Source organism: Delphinus delphis, chromosome 2 (assembly GCF_949987515.2).
Source record: "Delphinus delphis chromosome 2, mDelDel1.2, whole genome shotgun sequence".
NCBI classification, from domain to species: Eukaryota; Metazoa; Chordata; class Mammalia; order Artiodactyla; family Delphinidae; genus Delphinus; species Delphinus delphis.
The window spans coordinates 86,686,593-86,706,901 of NC_082684.1; the positions used below are offsets into that span (position 1 = coordinate 86,686,593).

At 36.2% G+C, this 20,309-nt stretch overlaps 1 protein-coding gene across 4 annotated transcripts in view; it reads right to left on the bottom strand.

Moving 5' to 3' along the window:
* The window catches only part of UBR1 (ubiquitin protein ligase E3 component n-recognin 1), a 167,584-nt gene that overhangs the window by 99,753 nt on the left and 47,522 nt on the right, over nucleotides 1-20,309 (bottom strand). For all 4 annotated transcript variants that reach the window (XM_060005097.1, XM_060005098.1, XM_060005096.1 and 1 more), the window contains 2 exons: nucleotides 14,623-14,733; nucleotides 2,067-2,197 (listed from right to left, as the gene is read on the bottom strand). In XM_060005097.1, coding sequence (XP_059861080.1) covers nucleotides 2,067-2,197; nucleotides 14,623-14,733 — 242 coding nt within the window. The remainder of the gene's footprint in view (nucleotides 1-2,066; nucleotides 2,198-14,622; nucleotides 14,734-20,309) is intronic.

A 20,309-nucleotide genomic window follows, 5' to 3' on the forward strand; every position in this document is an offset into this window, starting at 1 on the left:
CAAGATGTGATCTATCCTGGAGAATGTTCCATGCGCCCTTGAGAAGAAAGTGTAATCTGCTGTTTTTGGATGGAATTTGCTAATATGATTTTGGATGTCTATTAAATCTATCTGGTCTATTGTGTCATTTAAAGCTTGGGTTTCCTTATTAATTTTCTGTTTGAATGGCCTGTCCATTGGTGTTAATGAGGTGTTAAAATCCCCCACTATTATTGTGTTACTGTCGATTTCCTCTTTTAGAGCTGTTAGCAGTTGCCTTAAGTATTGAGGTGCTCCTATGTTGGATGCATATATATTTATAATTGTTATATCTTCTTCTTGGATCGATCCCTTGATCATTATGTAGTGGCCTTCCTTGTCTCTTGTAACATTCTTTATTTTAAAGTCTATTTTATCTGATATGAGTATTGCTACTTCAGCTTTCTTTTGATTTCCATTTGCATGGAATATCTTTTTCCATCCCCTCACTTTCAGTCTGTATGTGTCCCTAGGTCTGAAGTGGGTTCTTGTAGACAGCATATGTATGGGTCTTGTTTTTGTATCCATTCAGCGAGCCTGTGTCTTTTGGTTGTAGTATTTAATCCATTCACATTTAAGGTAATTATTGATATGCATGTTCCTATGACCATTTTCTTAATTGTTTTGGGTTTGTTTTTGTAGGTCCTTTTCTTCTCTTGTGTTTCCCACTTAGAGAAAAGTTCCTTTAGCATTTGTTGTAGAGCTGGTTTGGTGGTGCTGAATTCTCTTAGTTTTTGCTTGTCTGTAAAGCTTTTGATTTCTCCATCAAATGTGAATGAGATCCTTGCTGGGTAGAGTAATCTTGGTTGTAGGTTCTTCCCTTTCATCACTTTAAGTATATCATGCCACTCCCTTCTGGCTTGTACAGTTTCTGCTGAGAAATCAGCTGTTAACCTTATAGGAATTCCCTTGTATGTTATTTGTTGTTTTTCCCTTGCTGCTTCCAATAATTTTTCTTTGTCTTTAATTTTTGCCAATTTGATTACTATGTGTCGCAGTGTGTTTCTCCTTGGGTTTATCCTGTATGGGACTCTGCCTTTCCTGGACTTGGGTGGCTCTTTCCTTTCCCATGTTAGGGAAGTTTTCAACTATAATCTCTTCAAATATTTTCTCGGGTCCTTTCTCTCTCTCTTCTCCTTCTGGGACCCCTATAATGCAAATGTTGTTGCATTTAATGTTGTCCCAGAGGTCTCTTAGGTTGTCTTCATTTCTTTTCATTCTTTTTTCTTTATTCTGTTCCGCAGCAGTGAATTCCACCATTCTGTCTTCCAGGTCACTTATCTGTTCTTTGGCCTCACTTATTCTGTTATTGATTCCTTCTAGTGTAGTTTTCATTTCAGTTATTGTATTGTTCATCTCTTTTTATCTGTTCTTTAATTCTTCTAGGTCTTCGTTAAACATTTCTTGCATCTTCTCGATCTCTGCCTCCATTCTTTTCCCAAGGTCTTGGATCACCTTCACTATCATTATTCTGAATTCTTTTTCTGGAAGGTTGCCTATCTCCACTTCATTTAGTTGTTTTTCTGGGGTTTTATCTTGTTCCTTCATCTGGTACATAGCCCTCTGCCTTTTCATGTCGTCTATTTTTCTGTGAATGTGGCCCCCATCAAAACTTCTGATCAAGAAAATAGCTAAAGACTTGGACTAAAGGGAGACACAGTATTCCGAAGTCCCCACCTTTGTTCACAAACCTCTCAGAGAACCTGGAAGTTGGTCCAGGCCAGTATCACACTGGGCAATTTACTCCCTACTGGGATGAATGGCTGCTAGGACCTTGTAAATCATTTAGAACAAGACCCCCAAAATGTGTTTTCTTAAAAATCTGAAGCTCCTGATTAGGCTCTTCCTTTGGCTTAACTTCTGTATAGTGTCTTAAGAGACCATCTCATATAAATGGGCATTTTGGAAGTATTTCAATGAGGCAATTCTCTATAAAATCTTCATAATGATAGTTAAAGCAGTAAATAACAACAAAGACATTTTTCAAACACCCGTTTGCAATATAAATAACCATCATGAAAACTTCTCCCTTTTAAAAAATCCCCCACCTTATCTGGAGTTGAGGAGGCAGTTCTTTTTCCTCTTCCCATACAGTCATTTCTACAATGTATTTTATCACTGAAGGGAATATTTTCCTGGCTTGGTCAATTACCTCTTCATTCAACGGACAGCGTAAGTTCTGCAAGAAAGTATAGAAAAACATACTACCAATGTTGTATACAAGTAAGTGGATGAGAAAGATAATGTTATTAATTTATAGCAATAATTTCAATGAGTTCATTTACACCATCCTCCAGGAATGAATTTAACTTCAACTCAAGAGGCTGCTATTCACATCAGTTTAGCTTAACTCCTTGTGGCCAAGTTGGTGCTACAGATGACAGAAAGGCAAGAAGGCAAAACCACAGAGGTCTCCTTTATGATGCTCTTCATTATGAATGTTCTTCCCTGCCTGAATAATTATATCATCAGAGAACAATGAGTTATAGGGAGTGGTTATCCCCTCCAGCTGACAAAAACTTTTCTCACTAATTTATTTCAACTGATCCTTATAGCCACTCTGTTAAGGCAGAAAATTAAAGGCATTTAAAAGATAAAGGTCCCATCCAAGGTCAAAAAACCTCTAAACAGATATAAAAAGCAAGACTAAAATCTGGGCTTTTGACTCCCATGGGGGAAAAAAATGTTAATTTCATTACAAAATACAACTTCCTTAATAAAAGGCTTGTTCAAACCAATTAGCTAAAAAAAAACACATTTAAATGCTCTATGTCATAAACCATTATGGAAATGCAAATCAAAACCACAATGAGATACCTCTCTATACTTGCTAAGGTGTCTATAATCAAAAAGGGAGATAACAATAAGTATTGGCCAGGATGTGGAGATATTTGAACCCTATGCACTGCTGGTGGAAATGTAAAATGGTTCAATTTGGAAAACAGTCTGAGAGATGCTCAAAATGTTAAGTATAGTTACCATGTGACCCAGCAATTCTACTCCTAGATATCTATCCAAGAAGTATGAAAACATATATCTGCACAAAAACTTGTACACAAATATTTATAGCAGCATTACTCATAATAGCCAGAAAGTGGAAACGACCTAAATTTCCATACACTGAAGAACGGATAAATAAAATGGTATGTAATCCATACGATGGAATATTATTTGGTCATAAAAAAAAGAATGAAGTACATGTTAAAAAAGCACTAAAGTTATACTTTAAATGGGTGAATTCTTGAATACATTATGCAAGTTACAGCCCAATAAGATGTTTAAACAAAGCAGTAATCAGGAAAAGAAACATAGTAGCTCTTTAAGACACACACACACACACACACACACACACACACACACACACACACACAATCCACTAGAAATTCAGTACAATGCTTTTAATATTCAATTTTAACCTACCTGCTATAGACCGTACTAATGAACTGTATTTTATTCTGTGGTGACCAAAACATTAACCTACACATTTATTCTTTTGCACCTATTCTTTCTCACTCCCCAATGCTTTATTATTTTAATTTCTACCATCTCCTCAATATGTCACCTTTCCTCTGGAGATTCTGCTCAGAAGCTTTTGCTAAAGAGAGAGAAAATAGAGTGCCAAAGGTACTAAGAGCAATATTAATCCACTATGTTCCTATTTCTTATCTTTTTTAGCTCAATATTTCCTTTCAATTCCTCAGAAAAGTAGTCTGAATTAAAGAGTTAAGAGAATCTACTCATTACTTCCATACTGTATCAATCAGAGGCTAAGTTCTTCAGAAGAGGTCTGGTAAGTACAGAAGAAACTTTTTTTTTTTTTAATTTATTTTTTGGTTGTGTTGGGTCTTCATTGCAGCACGCGGGCTTCTCATTGTGGTGGCTTCTCTTGTTGTGGAGCACAGGCCCTAAAGCACACGGGCTTCAGGAATTGTGGAGCGTGGGCTCAGTAGTTGTGGCTCACGGGCTCCAGAACGCAGGCTCAGTAGTTGTGGTGCACAGGCTTAGTTGTTCCAGGACATGTGGGATCTTCCCGGACCAGGGATAGAACCCATGTCCCCTGCACTGGCAGGCAGATTCTTAACCACTGCGCCAGCAGGGAAGTTCAAGTACAGAAGAAACTTTAAAATAAATCATTTATAGCTTAGAAAATAAGAAGGTCCATTAGAGGGAACAAAAGGGTGATAATCAAAATAGATTTTTAAAAACCTTAAAAATTAACCCAGAAATGTACTGCAGGACTAGAAAAAAACTTCTCTTAAATACACTTTAAGAGATACTGCCAAATGCTGGATGATGGGCTGATTAGTATCAGCCAGGTCTAATTACATTTGGTAAATCCCTATTATGGTTGGCACAATGACACACGCCTGGCAGAGTATGGATTTCACATTCACCAAAGCAGAGATGAAACAAATGCGAAATACAAAGGACTGTTGGGTGGCAATTGATTAGTTATATGCTAGCCATAAGTGTCCTTCTCTCACATCTAGATCATGAATCAGATCTAGAGTCATTGCAGAATATCCAGCTTTACCTTCAGAATAAGACTGAATGACCAACTACCTTTGGAATCTAATTAGAAAACCAAAGAAATCCAAGAAGATCAGGTTAGTTCAGGATTAAATTCAGTGTACTGAGGCCATATGACTCAGGAAAACCACCAACAGACTGGAATCCCATGATATAGGAAGAGGGAGGCTAGTTTTGTAAACTCAATGAGCAATTTAACTCCCAAGGATTCTTCAGCTACTTAACACAAAACAGTACGAAAACAATTTTCTAGAATGATTAGTTATGGAATGAAGAGGATATAAAAATCAAGCCACAAAGCCCTCTGACTATATGCTAAAATATTCCAATACCCTTTAAAAAAATATCAGAGGAGGAAATGGAAATAATCAGAATGAAAAGGTTCTTAAAACAGAAACAAGAGGGACTTCCCTGGTGGTACAGTGGTTAAGAATTCGCCTGCCAATGCAGGGGACACAGGTTCAAGCCCTGGTCCGGGAAGATCCCACATGCCATGAAGCAACTAAGCCTGTGCGCCACAACTACTGAGCCTGCACTCTAGAGCCTGTGAGCCACAACTACTGAAGCCTGCGCACCTCTAGCCTTTGCTCTGCAACAGAGACAAGCCACCCCAATGAGAAGCCCACACACCACAATGAAGAGTAGCCCCTCCTCGCCCCAACAAGAGAAAGCCTGTGTGCAGCAATGAGGACCCAATGCAGCCAAAAATAAATAAATAAATTTATTTAAAAAACAAAAAAGAAAGAAACCAGAAACAAGAGAATGAATAGAAAGGGACATCTGGTGATATTTAATCAAGCAAATTTTTTATTTGTCAAATGAAGGAATAATCATTTGGAATCAGGCCAAATAAATGAGTAAGAGAGAAGAGGCAATCTAAAAATAGAGGGCTGAGGGACTTCCTCGTGGTCCAGTGGGTAAGACTCTGCACTCCCAATGCAGGGGGCCCGGGTTCGATTCCTGGTTGGGGAACTAGATCCTGAATGCATGCCACAACTAAGAGTCTGCATGCCGCACCTAAAGATCCGAAATGCCACAACTAAGACCCAGAGCAGCCAAAATAAATAAATAAATATTTTTTAAAAAATAAATAAATAAAAATAGAGTGCTGAACGATAAGGTATACGTTAATGATAGGTGAATGGGTAAAGAGTATATGAATATTCTTTGTACTCTATTTTTGCAACTTTTTACAAATTTGAAATTATTTCCAAATTCAAGGTTAAAAAAAAAAAATGTGCTAGAGCCCAGATTCTAAAGATCTGAATTTTAGTCCCAACTGTCACATTGTCTGGATTACTATGGCTCTTTAATACATTTAAAATCTGTTGGATCTATTCACACTCATAACTCTTCAGTTTTTCCTGGCAATTCTCATAAATTTTTCCAGAAGAACTTCTGATTACTTTTGTCAAGTTCCAAAAGAGAATTTGGCTGTTATTCTGATTGGGAATATAATGAATTTATGGACTAATTTTGGAAAAACTTTTATCGTTTGTAATACTGAACCTTCCAATCCAAGAATGAAATGTGTCTTCTGATTTTTTTTTTTCTTACATGCCCATACTCCTACAGGAGTATAGTTTTAAAACAGACCTGGCAGATTTCTTCTTGGTTTTTTCCCTAGGTATTTTATTTTTTTTGATGGTATAGTAAATGGGATCTTTTCTTTCACTACATTTTCTAAAAGCTATTGCTTTTAAGGACATTCAAGAAATATTTTTTCTGTAACAACCTAAGTGCAAAAAGAATTTGAAAAAGAATAGATACATGTATATGTAAATAAATAAATAAAGTGACTTGCCTGAAAAAAAAATTTTGTTGAATACATTGAACTATGATTTTTAGTATGTAAGTTCCATAACTAACAACCTAACTAAACTCTACTATAGTTTCTAATTCTTTTTCAGTTAATTTTCTTGGGTTGTCAAGGTATAAATCATGACTATTTTGCCTCCTCTCCAATATTTATGTATTTTAGTTCATTCTGTTTGTCTATTTGACTGACTTCCAGAATAGCGGTAAATAATAAGAGCAATAGTGAATTTCCTTATCCTGTCTCTATCTATAATGGGAATACACTAGTGCTTCATCATCAAGCATGATTAACAGCTTTTGATTTGAGGCCAATAATTCTGGAAGAAACTGAAAATCTTATCAAAGAGCTACTTTCCCAAAAAGTGCCAGGCATAAACAGTTTCACAGATGAATTCCAAAAACAGTTCATTCTAGGAACGTAGGCATGATTATATTATTCTGTCAAACTTGATTTTACCTGTTAGTTTTATTTAGGCTTTCAGCATAACAATTATTAATACAACTGATTTATAAATTCCATATTATGTCAGATCTGAAGTCAACATAATGTTGGCTTTATATAACAAATTTGGAAAATTTCCCTCTTCTGCCCTCTGTGTTCAGGAACAATTTGTATGTTTTTGTTATTTGTGTAGTGTTTAAGTAATCGAGTGATTTTTATTTATTTTTTATCTTTTTTTTAAATACAGAGAAACAGAGAAACCGGTATAATAAAAACAACTTTTACCTAAATTTAGTAACTCTTTTTTCCATATATGCTTCCTTTTTTGTTGCTTATTTTAAGGTAAAAAATAGTCATCATGATATTTTACTCCTAAATACTTTAATATTTATTTATTGATTGATTGATTGATTTTTTGTGGTACGCGGGCCTCTCACTGTTGTGGCCTCTCCTGTTGCGGAGCACAGGCTCTGGACGTGCAGGCTCAGCGGCCATGGTTCACGGGCCCAGCCGCTCCGCGGCATGTGGGATCTTCCTGGACCGGGGCACGAACCCGTGTCCCCTGCATCGGCAGGCAGACTCTCAACCACTGCGCCACCAGGGAAGCCCTTTAATATGTATTTAACATGGACATTTCCTTATATAATCTTAATATCCTTATTATAATCTAATAACATTAACAATAACTTTTAAATATTATCTGATATCTTGACCATATTCAAGTTTCCTAATTATTCCCCAAATGTCTATCACATTTGGTTATGCCTCAAGTCATTTACATCTAAATGAATCTCTCATGCCCTCCCCTTGACTTTTCTTCATGACTGAGGTCAGGCCAATTTTTCCTATAAAAAGTCCTACATTCTAGATTTATCTTGAAATGTCCTATATATTATATTTATCTTCCTTGCGGTATTCTTTATCTTGTTCATCTCTCTCCTGTATTTCCTATAAACTAGAAGTTAGATCTCAAGGCTTTATTAAGTTCAGGTAAAACATTTTTAGCAAGAATATGTCATTAGTAAGACTATGTACTTCAATTTCTTAGCAGCTTGAGATAAATTCACATACCATATAATTCACTAAAAATATACTATTCAATGGTTTTTATGTGCAGCTATTACCATAGTCAGTTTTAGAAAATTTTCATCAACTCAAAAAAACATACAAGGGTTTCCCTGGTGGCGCAGTGGTTGAGAGTCCGCCTGCCAGTGCAGGGGACACGGGTTCGTGCCTCGATCTGGGAAGATACCACATGCCGCGGAGCAGCTGCGCCTGTGAGCCATGGCCGCTGAGCCGGCGCGTCCGGAGCCTGTGCTCCGCAACGGGAGAGACCACAACGGTGAGAGGCCCGCATACCGCAAAAAAAAAAAAAAAATACAAAAAACCTTTAATGATCACACCCACAAGGTCTCCATCCTCATAGACCTAAAAAATCACTAATCTAGTTTTTGTCCCTACGGATGTTCTATTCTGGACATTTCATATAACTGAAATCATGTAATATGTGGTCTTTTGTAACTGGCTTCTTTCACTTAGCATAATGTTTTCAGAGAGTTCCTCTAAATTGAAGTATATTTCAGCACTTTATTCCCCTTTATAACCAAATAATATTCCACTGTAATGGATATAACCTAACCACATTTGCTTATCCATTTATCTGCTGATGAACATTTGGACTGTTTCTAATTTTTATTAAGAATAATAATACTATTATTGTATAACACTGTTTTATTATAATAATAACACTATTATGAATAATGCTATGAACTGTCATGTATAAATAATTATTTGAACACCTGTTTTCAATTATTTTGAGTCTGTCTAGGAGTAGAATTGCTGGGGCATGTAGTAACTCTACATTTCACAGGTTGAAGAACTGCCTCTTTCCAAAGTGGGTGCACCATTTTACATTTCCACCAGCAGTGTCTGAGAGTTCGAATAACACTTGTTATTACCTGCTTCTTGATTATAGCCATTAGCGGGTATTAAGAAGTATTTCATTATGGTTTTGGTTTGCATTTCTCTAATGACTTATGATGTTGAGCATCTTTTCATGTGCTTATTGGTTATTTTGTATATTCTCTGAAAAAATTCATATTCAGATCCTTTGCCCATTTTAAAAACTGGGTTGCAAAGAATTCCCCGGCTGTCCAGTGGTTAGGACTCCGCGCTTTAACTGTAGAGGGCACAGGTTCAACCCCTGGTTGGGGAACTAAGATCCTGCAAGTCACACAGTGAAATGAAATGAAATAAAATAAAATAATAAAATGCCACCACTAAAAAAAAAGAAAAAAAAAACTGGGTTGTCTTTTTATTTTTAAGTTTTAAGAGTTCTTTGTAAGTTCAACATACCAGTTCCTTTTACCGGATAATATGACTTGCAAATATCTCTCTCTCATTCTGTGTACTATCTTCTCACTTTCTTGGTAGTGTCCTTTGGAACATAAAAGTGTTTATGTTTAATTTTTTTTTTTTTTTTTTTTTTTGCGGTACGCGGGCCTCTCACTGTTGTGGCCTCTCCTGTTGCGGAGCACAGGCTCCAGATGCGCAGGCTCGGTGGCCATGGCTCACGGGCCCAGCCGCTCCACGGCATGTGGGATCTTCCCGGACCGGGGCACGAACTCGTGTCCCCTGCATCGGCAGGCGGACTCTCAACCACTGCGCCACCAGGGAAGCCCAATAGTGTTTAATTTTGATGAAGTTCAATTTAAGGTTTTTTTTCTTTTATTACTAATGCTTTTGGTGTTACATCTATGAATCTATTGCCAAATCCAAGGTAATAAAGATTTATCCCTATGTTTTCTTGTAAGAGTTTTATCGTTTTTGCTCTTATTTTTAGGTCTTTGATCCATTCTGAGTTAATTTTTGTGGTTGGTGTGAGTTAGGGGTCCAGATTCATTCTTTTGCATGTGGATATCCAGTTGTCCCAGTCCTATTTGGTAAAAAGATTATTCTTACCCTAGTGAATGGTCTTGGTACTCTTGTTGAAAAATGGCTGACCACAGACATGTGGGTTTATTTCTGGGATTTCAAATCTATTCTGTTAATCTATATTTTTTATCATTATGCCAGTACCACACTGTCTTGATTACTGTTGCTTTGTATTAAGTTTTAAAAGAGGGATGTGTGAGTCCTCCAACTTTGTTCTTCTTTTCCAGGGTTGTTTTGGCTATTGTGGGTCCCTTACAATTCCATATGAATTTTAGAGCCATCTTGTCAATTACCTAAAAAAAATTTCCAGCTGGGGAACTGTACTGAATGTGTAGCTGAATTTGGGGAGCATGGCCTTTAATACTGTGATCTATAATAAGAAATATCTTCATCCCAGTTTCTGGCACAGAGCTCCTAAAACCCTTGGAATTTCCCAAGTGAAGAAGTAGGGGCTGTCTTTTGTTATGTTTATGAGGTGACTTTTAGAAAGCACCTAAGGATGCGGGCTGGTTGCCTGGAGACCCAACCTTGTGATTAGAAGGCTGCAACTTTCAGTCCCATCCCCAACCCCAGAGGGGCTAGAGGTTGAATCAATTGCCAATGGCCAATGATTTAACTAATCGTGCTACGTAACAAAGCCTCCATAAAAACAAACAAACAAACAAAAAATCTCCCATAGGCTTCCAGAGAAATACACACAGATGTCTCTAAGTACATAAAAGATCTACTACTGCTAAATTCTTTCCAGGCAACGAAGCTTTCAGCCCCTGCATGCTCATCCCCTAGATACAAAAGGATGCAATGAACACTTTAAAATGACTACTTTTCTCTTCCTTAGGTCAGATAAATTCTGAGGTAAGCCCCGGGTCCCAATTTATTTTTCTTCCCGTTACTTTTATATATAACTGAGTTGATTTGAAGTATCAAGACATGCACATGTTAGCACAAGTTAAGATCTGATCACATCTAAATATGCCTGCACTAAATCCAGAACTGTGACACAACAGCACTTAAGTAAAATCTTTGTAAATCTGCTTCCCTAAATCTGGGACACTGAGAAACAATTAGAAAAATGCAACACTGTCCTTAGAAACTGTACATGTTGAAGGAGTGGATATTCAACAAAAGTCTGTCAATGACCATAAGTACAAAGTAAATACTAAAAATGTTTTAATGCAAGTAAAAAAATATATTCTTGTGAAAATATTTAGGTTTGCCAAAAATTGTCTTGTTAAAACAAGACAGTTTATGCCATGCCCAATTATTTGTTACATGATTTCTGTGCAAATCTTTATAACTGGACAAAGCCTCAGTCCCAAAATGTTCCTCTTTAATTAAAATTTATCCAAATTCAATCAGAAGAGTCCATTTGAATTTATTGTTTTACATAAACAACATTAGAATCTATTTCTTTTTATATTTTTTCTTCCAGTTTTGAGATATAATTGACATAGCACTGTATAAGTTGAAGGTGTACAGGATAATGATATGACTTAAATACATCATGAAATGATTACCACAATAAGTTTAGTCAACATCCACCAAGTCATATAGATACAAAATAAAAGAAAAAATATTTTTTCCTTGTGGTGGGAACTCAGAGTTTACTCTCTTAACAACTTTCACATATAACACACAGCAGTGTTAATTATTTTAATCATGGTGTACATTATACCCCAGTACTTATTTATCTTAGAAGTTTATACTTTTTTGACCACCTTCATCCAATTCCCCCTCCTCCCACCACCTGCCTCTGATACCACAAATCTGATCTCTTTTTCTATGAATTTATTTGTTTGTTTTTGAAGTATAGTTGACCTATAATACTATGTTAGTTCCTGGTATACAACATAGTGATCTGATATATATTTGATAATAAATGGTCACCATCTATCACCATACAAAGATACTATATAATTACTGACTATACTCCCCACACTGTACACTTCATACCCATAACCTATTTTGTAACGGAAAGTTTGTACCTCTTAACCTCCCTCACCTATTTTTTTCCTCCCCCTAACACCATCCCCTCTAGCAAACACTTGTTCTCTGTATCTGTGACTCTGTTTCTGTTTTGTTATGTTTGTTCATTTGTTTTGTTCTTTAGATTCCACATATAAGTGAAATCATACAGTATTTGTCTTTGTCTGATTTATTTCACTTAGCGTAACACCCTCTAGGTCTATCCATTTTGTCTCAAATGGCAATATTTCATTTTTTTATGGCTGAGTAATATTCCATTTTGTGTATGTGTGTATATTTACACAGACACACCACATCTTCTTTATCCATTCAGCTATTGATGGGCACTCAGGTTGATTCCATATCTTGGCTATTGTAAATAATGCTGCAATGAACATTAAGGGTGCATATATCTTCTCAAATTAAATAAATTTTGTACTTCTTTTTTCTTAATTTCATTTTTGTATTGTTCATTACTAATGCATAGACACAAGTAATTTTGTATAATTATCTCATATCCTGCAACTGTGCTGAATTTATTAGTTCTAATAATGTTTTAGTGGATTCCTTAGGATTTTCTATATACAAAATCATGTCATCTGCAAACAGAGCTAGTTTTACTTCTTCCTTTCCAATCTGGGTGCTTTTTATTTCTTTTTCTTGCCTAACTGCCCCAGCTAGAACCTCCACTACAATATTGAATGGATATGCTCTGTGGCAAAAGCAGAATCTGCCTTATTCCTGATCTTAGGGGGAAAGTATACAATATAATTATAGTTGTGAGTTTTTCATAAATGCCCTCTATCAGGTTAAGGAAGTTCTCTTCTATTATAAGTTTACGTCTTTTTTAAAATTTATTTATTTATTTATTCATTTATTTTTGGCTGCGTTGGGTCTTTGTTGCTGTGTGCGGGCTTTCTCTAGTTGAGGCAAGCGGGGGCTACTCTTCGTTGCGGTACGCGGGCTTCTCATTGCGATGGCTTCTCTTGTTGTAGAGCACGGGCTCTAGGCATGCAGGCTTCAGTAGTTATGGTACGTGGGCTCAGTAGTTGTGGCTCGCGGGCTCTGGAGCGCAGGCTCGGTAGTTGTGGCACACAGGCTTAGCTGCTCCACAGCAGGTGGGATCTTCCCAGACCAGGGCTCCAACCCGTGTCCCCTGCACTGGCAGGCGATTCTTAACCACTGTGCCACCAGGGAAGTCCCTATAAGTTTAAGTCTTCTTATCATGAAAGTGTGTTGGATTTAGTCAAAAGCTTTTGCTGCATCTACAGAAATGATCATGTGGCTTTGTTTTTTATTCTATTTATATAGTATTACATTAACTGATTTTCAGATGTTAAACTATGTACTGTATTTTACATCATACGAGGAGGCTCATTATGCCATATCAACCCAATATTCATGATGATGCTAATACTGATGACTGGTTTCAGGTGACAACAGTATGATGCCCTCCCCTGCCCGCCTCACTGTACAGTTTTGTTTTTTCCCTTATGACTAGCAAGTAATCTATGAGATGGTAATTCAGAACCATGCCCATATTGTTCCTCATCAATTCAAGTTTTAAGGGTTTTAGCATCCATTAATGATCTTTGTCTAAATCAAATATTTCCTTAGGGTTTGCAAAATGTTGATTTTTCTAATTCTATTATTCCTTCTCTATTAGCTAGCATTCCTGTAGAAAGAAGAGCTTTACCTCATGAACTGGAGATACTTGCTTACAATGAAATATAATTCCTGTTGTAAAGGTAGAATAAACGTTTAGTCCATTCCCTTCAATTACCAGTTTTTAGAGTAAGGAAATGATACAATAACCACTGCATGGCAACAAACAAGTTTTATTCTATTTAGTTCTTATGTAAGTTTCATTATTAGAAACTCATGGATTTTTATATATTAAGTATGATTCAATCAATCATAGTGGTTATTTATTATTGTTTTTCTGATGCCCCAATTGTCCAACTCAGGTCAGTGGGAGCCTTTTCAAACTGGGTTTTAGGTTTTGACACAAACCCATCCTCACAAGCCTACCTTATCTATTCCCTAACTCACATGTGGAATCAGGCAGTTTTACAAAAAGCCCTGATTTCTTTTAGTGGGAAATGGTACTTAAGAGATCAAAATATATACCCTAAGAGTATTCAACGCTATAGTTATCAGGAACAGTTTAAAGAGTACAAAAACTATTTATTCCTTAAGTTTTGAAAAGGATTCCTCTGTAAAACTATTAGAGCATGGCATTTTTTAGGAAGTACTTTCTTGTGACGATTTTCTAAATTTCTTCAATGGTTACTGCCTATTCAAGTTTTCTCTGTTTTTGAATAAATTATGGCACTTAATACTGTCTGATAAAAGAAGAATCTATTTTCAAATGTATTTGTTCAGAGTCATATAAGGAGCCTTTTACAATCCTTCTGTATCTGTAGTTCTATGGTTATTTTCCCATTCCTTTTTAACGGTCTACATCTGGGCTTGCTCGCAGTTTTTTTTCTTGATTAGGACGTATAGTGGACAATCAGTTTGCTGACGTTTTTTTCTTTAAGAAAAGCAATTATGGAATTTATGTGTCAATTCTACTGTTTTCTAATTCATTATATTCTCCTATCTATTAATAACTACTTCCATTTGCTCTTTTAGGTTAATATATTGTTTACTCATCAAATTGCTTAACAAAAAAGTATTCTAAGTTCATCTTTTCATTGTAAATTCATTCCTTCTTTAGAGAAATATGGAATATAATTATCAAACACTTAAATTCTCTAGAGTCAAATAAAACTCCTTACATTTAAATATTAGAACATAAAAATCAGGATTATCAATGGAATTCGGCTTAACCCATACACATAACATTTATGTCTATTTAATTTCATCAACCTTAAAATAGTTAGCAATTAAAAAAATAGCAATATTCTTACCTCTTTTGTGGTACCTGCTCTTCCAGGTTCATGACTTATACAAAAAGGGCCCGTTTTCCATGCTTCTGTGTCTCCACAGTCACAAAATCCTCCTCCAGTAGAAGTATGCATCTGATAAATGAAAAATGAGTATGTCTTAATTTCAAAACATATCACAAAGCAAAGAAGAATGATAAAGATGACTCAAATAATAAATGTTTCCCTCTATTTCAACCTTAATTGCCTTTAATGTTATAGATATATATCAAAAAATATTTTGATTAGTTAACCAAAAAAAATCCTTAATCACAACAAAACTGAACCTTCAAAATTGATATTTTTGAAACATATTCAAAGTTTTTAAATAATAGTTTTTAAACTTTGTACTAATGGAGAACAGGTTGTGACGTGTGCAAAAAATAATCTATACTTCACCCAGAATGCTTCAGTAGATTTTATGATTAAACAAACTTCTTAAAAATCATTATAATGATACTTGTGTAAGTACTTAAGACATGTATAAAGTATTTTCATCTATACTGATGTTCCACAGCAACTAAAACTTATTCACAACATTGTCCCTGTGAGGGTTCCTGTAAAAAAAAAAAAATTATCTAAAACATCCTAATTTAGATAGAGAAGGATGACAATGACCTGAATTTGAATCTTCCCCAAATCTCCCCCCTCCAAAGCATACAATTAACAAGGAGAACAAATAAAGCCACACATGACTCATGTCTGCAAGATTACTAGGAGACAAAAAATAAATACCACAACCTTCAAATGACTTGCTTTATCAGAGTTCCTGTTGCCTATCACTTCAAGCCTGTGGTTACAGACAATACGAGAGGGAAGCTTAAGTGACCCCATGAAAGAGAACAGAGGGGTACAAACGACTTAGATCAAGCACAAACAAAATCACACTCCAGAAGAGAAAGCCCAATGCCAAGGGACAAATACTGAACACAGGTTAGGACTTGGTGGTTCACAGGGAAAGAGACTGAAAGTAAACAGGACCAGAAGTGGCCACCTCAGAAAAGCATTACTTTTGGAGGAAAATCAAATACATTAAAAAAGGTGGTAACCCATTATAGATGGGGCAGTAAATGAAAGAAGTAAATAAGAAAGAAAATTTAAGGATCCTATGAAACAAGAGAGAAACAAGACATGCCAAACCCTCCCCTCACCTCACCACCATCACCAATATCATCTATAAAATAAGTTAGGGGCTTCCCTGGTGGCGCAGTGGTTGAGAGTCCGCCTGCCGATGCAGGGGACACAGGTTCATGCCCCGGTCTGGGAAGATCCCACATGCCACGGAGCTGCTGGGCCCGTGAGCCATGGCCGCTGAGCCTGCGCGTCCGGAGCCTGTGCTCCGCAACGGGAGAGAGCACAACAGTGAGAGGCTCGCGTACCGCAAAAAAAAAAAAAAACAACAGAGAAGAGGGTAGAACTGACAGAAGAGAGCACTTGTAAACCTATCCATGAAATGAAAAAGAACAGAAAGAAGTACACCATATCCACACAAAACTATTGCAAAAAAAAAAGCCAAAAAATGCAAATAAGAGCCAAAACCCAATTATGAAGCTGGAGAAAACTATACAATGCTCCAAACTGAATTACACAGCCTCAAACAAGCATTAAAAACCCTTAATCAGACTAAACACCTTTAATCATAAATATAAGAACTAAGAACAGAAACGGACAAAGAAATAGGAATAAATAAAATGAGACTCGAGTGAACTAAGGGGAAAAACCAGGAAGAAAACGATATCATATCAGAAATGAATTTTTTTAAATTACAAGATGATAGACTCAAATGAAAAGTTAATAAATAGCATTGAAACAAAGCAGGAAAACAAGAGAATGAAAATAAGATGAAGTAAAGAAATACAGGGTCAGAGAAAAAGTGGTTGAAATAGAAGATAGGCCTAATAGAGGCAGATGAGTATAACTGGAATCACCAAAGAAAAATCAAAACAATGGAACAGAGGTAATACTTAAAACTGTAATCTAAGAAAACTTCCTGGAAATAAAAGACCTGAATCTACACAGTCAAACGGCCAAAAGTGACTAAGAGAAAACTCACTCAGTATGATCAACTCCAAAGTATACCCTCCTAAAACTACTGGATTTTAAAGATAAAAGTCCTGAGGCCCTAGGCAAAAAGATGAAATAACATAATCACAAGAAAATTAGACTGGCATCAGACTTCTCAATAACAACTCATAAAGCAAGACAACAGCAGAGCAGCATTTTCAAGGAAAGAAACTGCAAACCAAGAATACTGTCTACAGCCGAGCTATAATATAATTTTGAACATGTCAGAACTTAAGAAACACAGTATACATGCGACCTTCCTGAGGAATCTACCTGAGCAGTGATCAGCAAACTTCCTGTGTAAAGGAACAGACAGTAAATATTTTAGTCTTTGCAGGCCATGGAATCTCTGTTGAATTACTCTATTCTGCTCTGGCAGTGAAGCATCAGCCACAGACAATAAATAAATGAACCAGCATAGCCACATTCCAATGAGACTTTATTTATAGGCACTGAAATTTTAATTTCATATAATTTTCATTTATCATGAAATATTATTCTTCTCATCTTTTTTCCCAACCATCTGAAAATATAAAAACCAAGCTAAGGGACTTCCCTGGAGGTCCAGAGGTTAAGACTCTGCGCTTCCACTTCAGGGGGCACAGGTTTGATACCTGGTTGGGGAACTAAGATTCCGTATGCCTTGCGGTACAGCCAAAAGAAAAGAAGAAAAGAATAAAAACCAAGCTTAGCTTGCAGGCAATACAAAAACAGATGGTGAGCCAGATTTGACCCACAAACTGTAGTTTACTGACCCCTAGAGGATGCACTTCAGCTGACCAAGCAGTGACTGGGGAACTTCAGAAAAAGGACAGATGGCGGACATTTTATGTATTTAATTGTAGCGCTAAGAACAAATCAAGGGTGTTGAAAGATACATGGATAGAACATTATCCATGAACATTATATGATCTCACAATCAGAAAGACTACAACTAAAAAGTGGGAGAAGGGAAAGAGAAGGCAACATAAGATTATCAACTATTAAATAGGTAATAGGAGGGAGTCAAAGATAGCATTAAAACTGACAGACTAGATAATAAAAAGTTACATAAGGGAGTAAAAAGGAACTAAAGGCATTATAAAAATTATTAGTACAAACATTATCACTAGAACAATAGTAACAAAAGAAATTAGAATATACAAATCAATTTTATATACTGAAGAATGCTAGACTCATCCATGATTACTAAAAATGTAGTTGTTTCAAATGAAAGTAAAAGCATAACCTTAGTATAGGGAATGCCATGGAAGCAAGGCACAAAATCCAGAAGCATTAAAAAAAAAAAACTGGCAAATTTGACAACATATAAATTAAAATGTCAGTAAGGCAAATGATAGCATATATCAAGTTTAAAAGACAGAAAATAGATTTTATACAGTCAAAAAATACACTTAATTTATAATCCAGCAATATCACCCTGAGGTTACCCAAGAAAAATTAAAACAAATGCCCACACAAAGACATGTACTTGAATGTTTGTAACAGCTTTATTTAAAAGCTGGAAACAAGACAAATATTCATCAACTGATGAACAGGTAATATATTGTGGCATATCCATACAACGGCATACTACTCAGCAATAAAAAGGAACAAACTGCTGAGACATGAGAGGATCTCAAAGGCACTATGCTAAGTGAATATAACCAGATAGGAAACACTACATACTATATATAGATTTCAGTTATATGACATTTGGAAAAGCCAAAACTATAGGGACAGAAAACTGATCAGTGACTGCCAGGAGCTGGGGTAAGTGGGCAAGAGGACTGCCTGCAAACAGGAGAACTTCTGGGAATGGTATGTTTTATATATTGATTATTGTGGTGGTTACTGAACTGTATGTCTGTGAAAACTCATGGAACTACACTTACAAGGGTAGATTTTATTGTATATAAATTATATCTCAAAAAAATCTGACTTTAAAAATTATTAAAGACAAGCATAGTAAGAGAAAATATTTGTAACGTATATAACAGTAAGAAAAAGGCAAAAGAAAAATTAAGGATAAAAACAGGCAATACACAGAAGAAATTAAACATACAATTAAAAAATGAAAAGATGTTAATACTAGTAATAGAAATGCAAATTAAAATGAGATTATTTGACTAACTGATTGGCAAAAAGTAAAAAGACTGACTAAATAAACTTTGGGGATGTAGATAAAGAACAGTCTCATATCCTTTTTTTATTTTTATTTTTGGCTGTGTTGGGTCTTTGTTGCTGTGCGCAGGCTCCCTCTGGTTGTGGCGAGTGGGGGCTACTCTTCGTTGCAGTGCACGGGCTTCTCATTGCAGTGGCTTCTCTTGTTGTGGAGCACAGGCTCTAGGCGCGCGGGCTTCAGCAGTTGTGGCAAGCGAGCTCTAGAGTGCAGGCTCAGTAGTTGTGGTGCGTGGGCTTGGTTGCTCCGCAGCATGTGGGATCTTCCCAGACCAGGGCTCGAACCCATGTCCCCTGCATTGGCAGGTGGATTCTTAACCACTGCGCCACCAGGGAAGCCCCTCATATCCTTTTAATGGGACTGTAAATTGACACAGCAATTCAGGAAAAACATTTGGCAAAATCTATGAAAATTTTAAATGCATGTACCCTTCAATCCAGAAAATCTACCTCTAAGAATCTAGTCTCAAGCATTCTTTAATATATACACTGGTTTATATTAAAACAAAGGTATATGTGTATGTTCCATTATTTGTTGATCAGTGAAAGCTGGAAACAGTGTAATTATCTAGAAAAGGGTGATGGGTTAAATATTTGATGACATATTCCCACAAAGGAATACATGCAGCAATTAAATAAGGCAAGAGTTATTATATATATCAACACAGAATTATCTCCATGATATATTAAGTTAAAATCAAGTTGCAGGGAGTTCCCTGGTGACCTAGTGGTTAGGATTCCAGGCTTTCACTGCTGTGGCCCAGGTTCAATCCCTGGTCGGGGAACTGAGATCCTGCAAACTGTGCAGCATGGCCAAAAAAAAAAGTTGCAAAACAAAATATATAGTAGGATCCCATTTGTACACACACAAACATCCTCCTAAACATATAAATATATATATGAGTGTACATGCATAAAGATCTGTAAGGATGTGCACTAAATTGTGTTCAGTTTAACAAAGAAAGTATGATGGGACAGAAAGGCAACAAAAATTTTTATTTGTATTCTTTTGTATTATTTGAATTTTTAAAAGGTAAGTTTTATTGCATTGCCTAAATTATTTTTTTTAATGTTGTGTTTCAAAGATAATATATGAATACAAATTCTCATCATGTAGGATTATAGCAGGCTGTTAAAATAGACCCTGATCGTTATTTTTATACCTCAGAAAATACTGAGTTCTCATATATCCCTCCTTTTCCCTACCCACAGTTTCCCCTATTATGAACATCTTGCAATAGTGTGGCACATTTGTTGCAATTGAGGAGTCAATGTTGATACATTATTTTTTTTAAATTAAGTGATTTATTTTTGGCTGCTTTGACTCTTAGTTGCTGCACGCGGGCTTTTCACTGCAGTGGCTTCTCTTGTCGCGGAGCACAGGTTCTAGGCACATGGGCTCAGTAGTTGTGGCACACGGGCTTAGTTGATCTGTGCCATGTGGGATC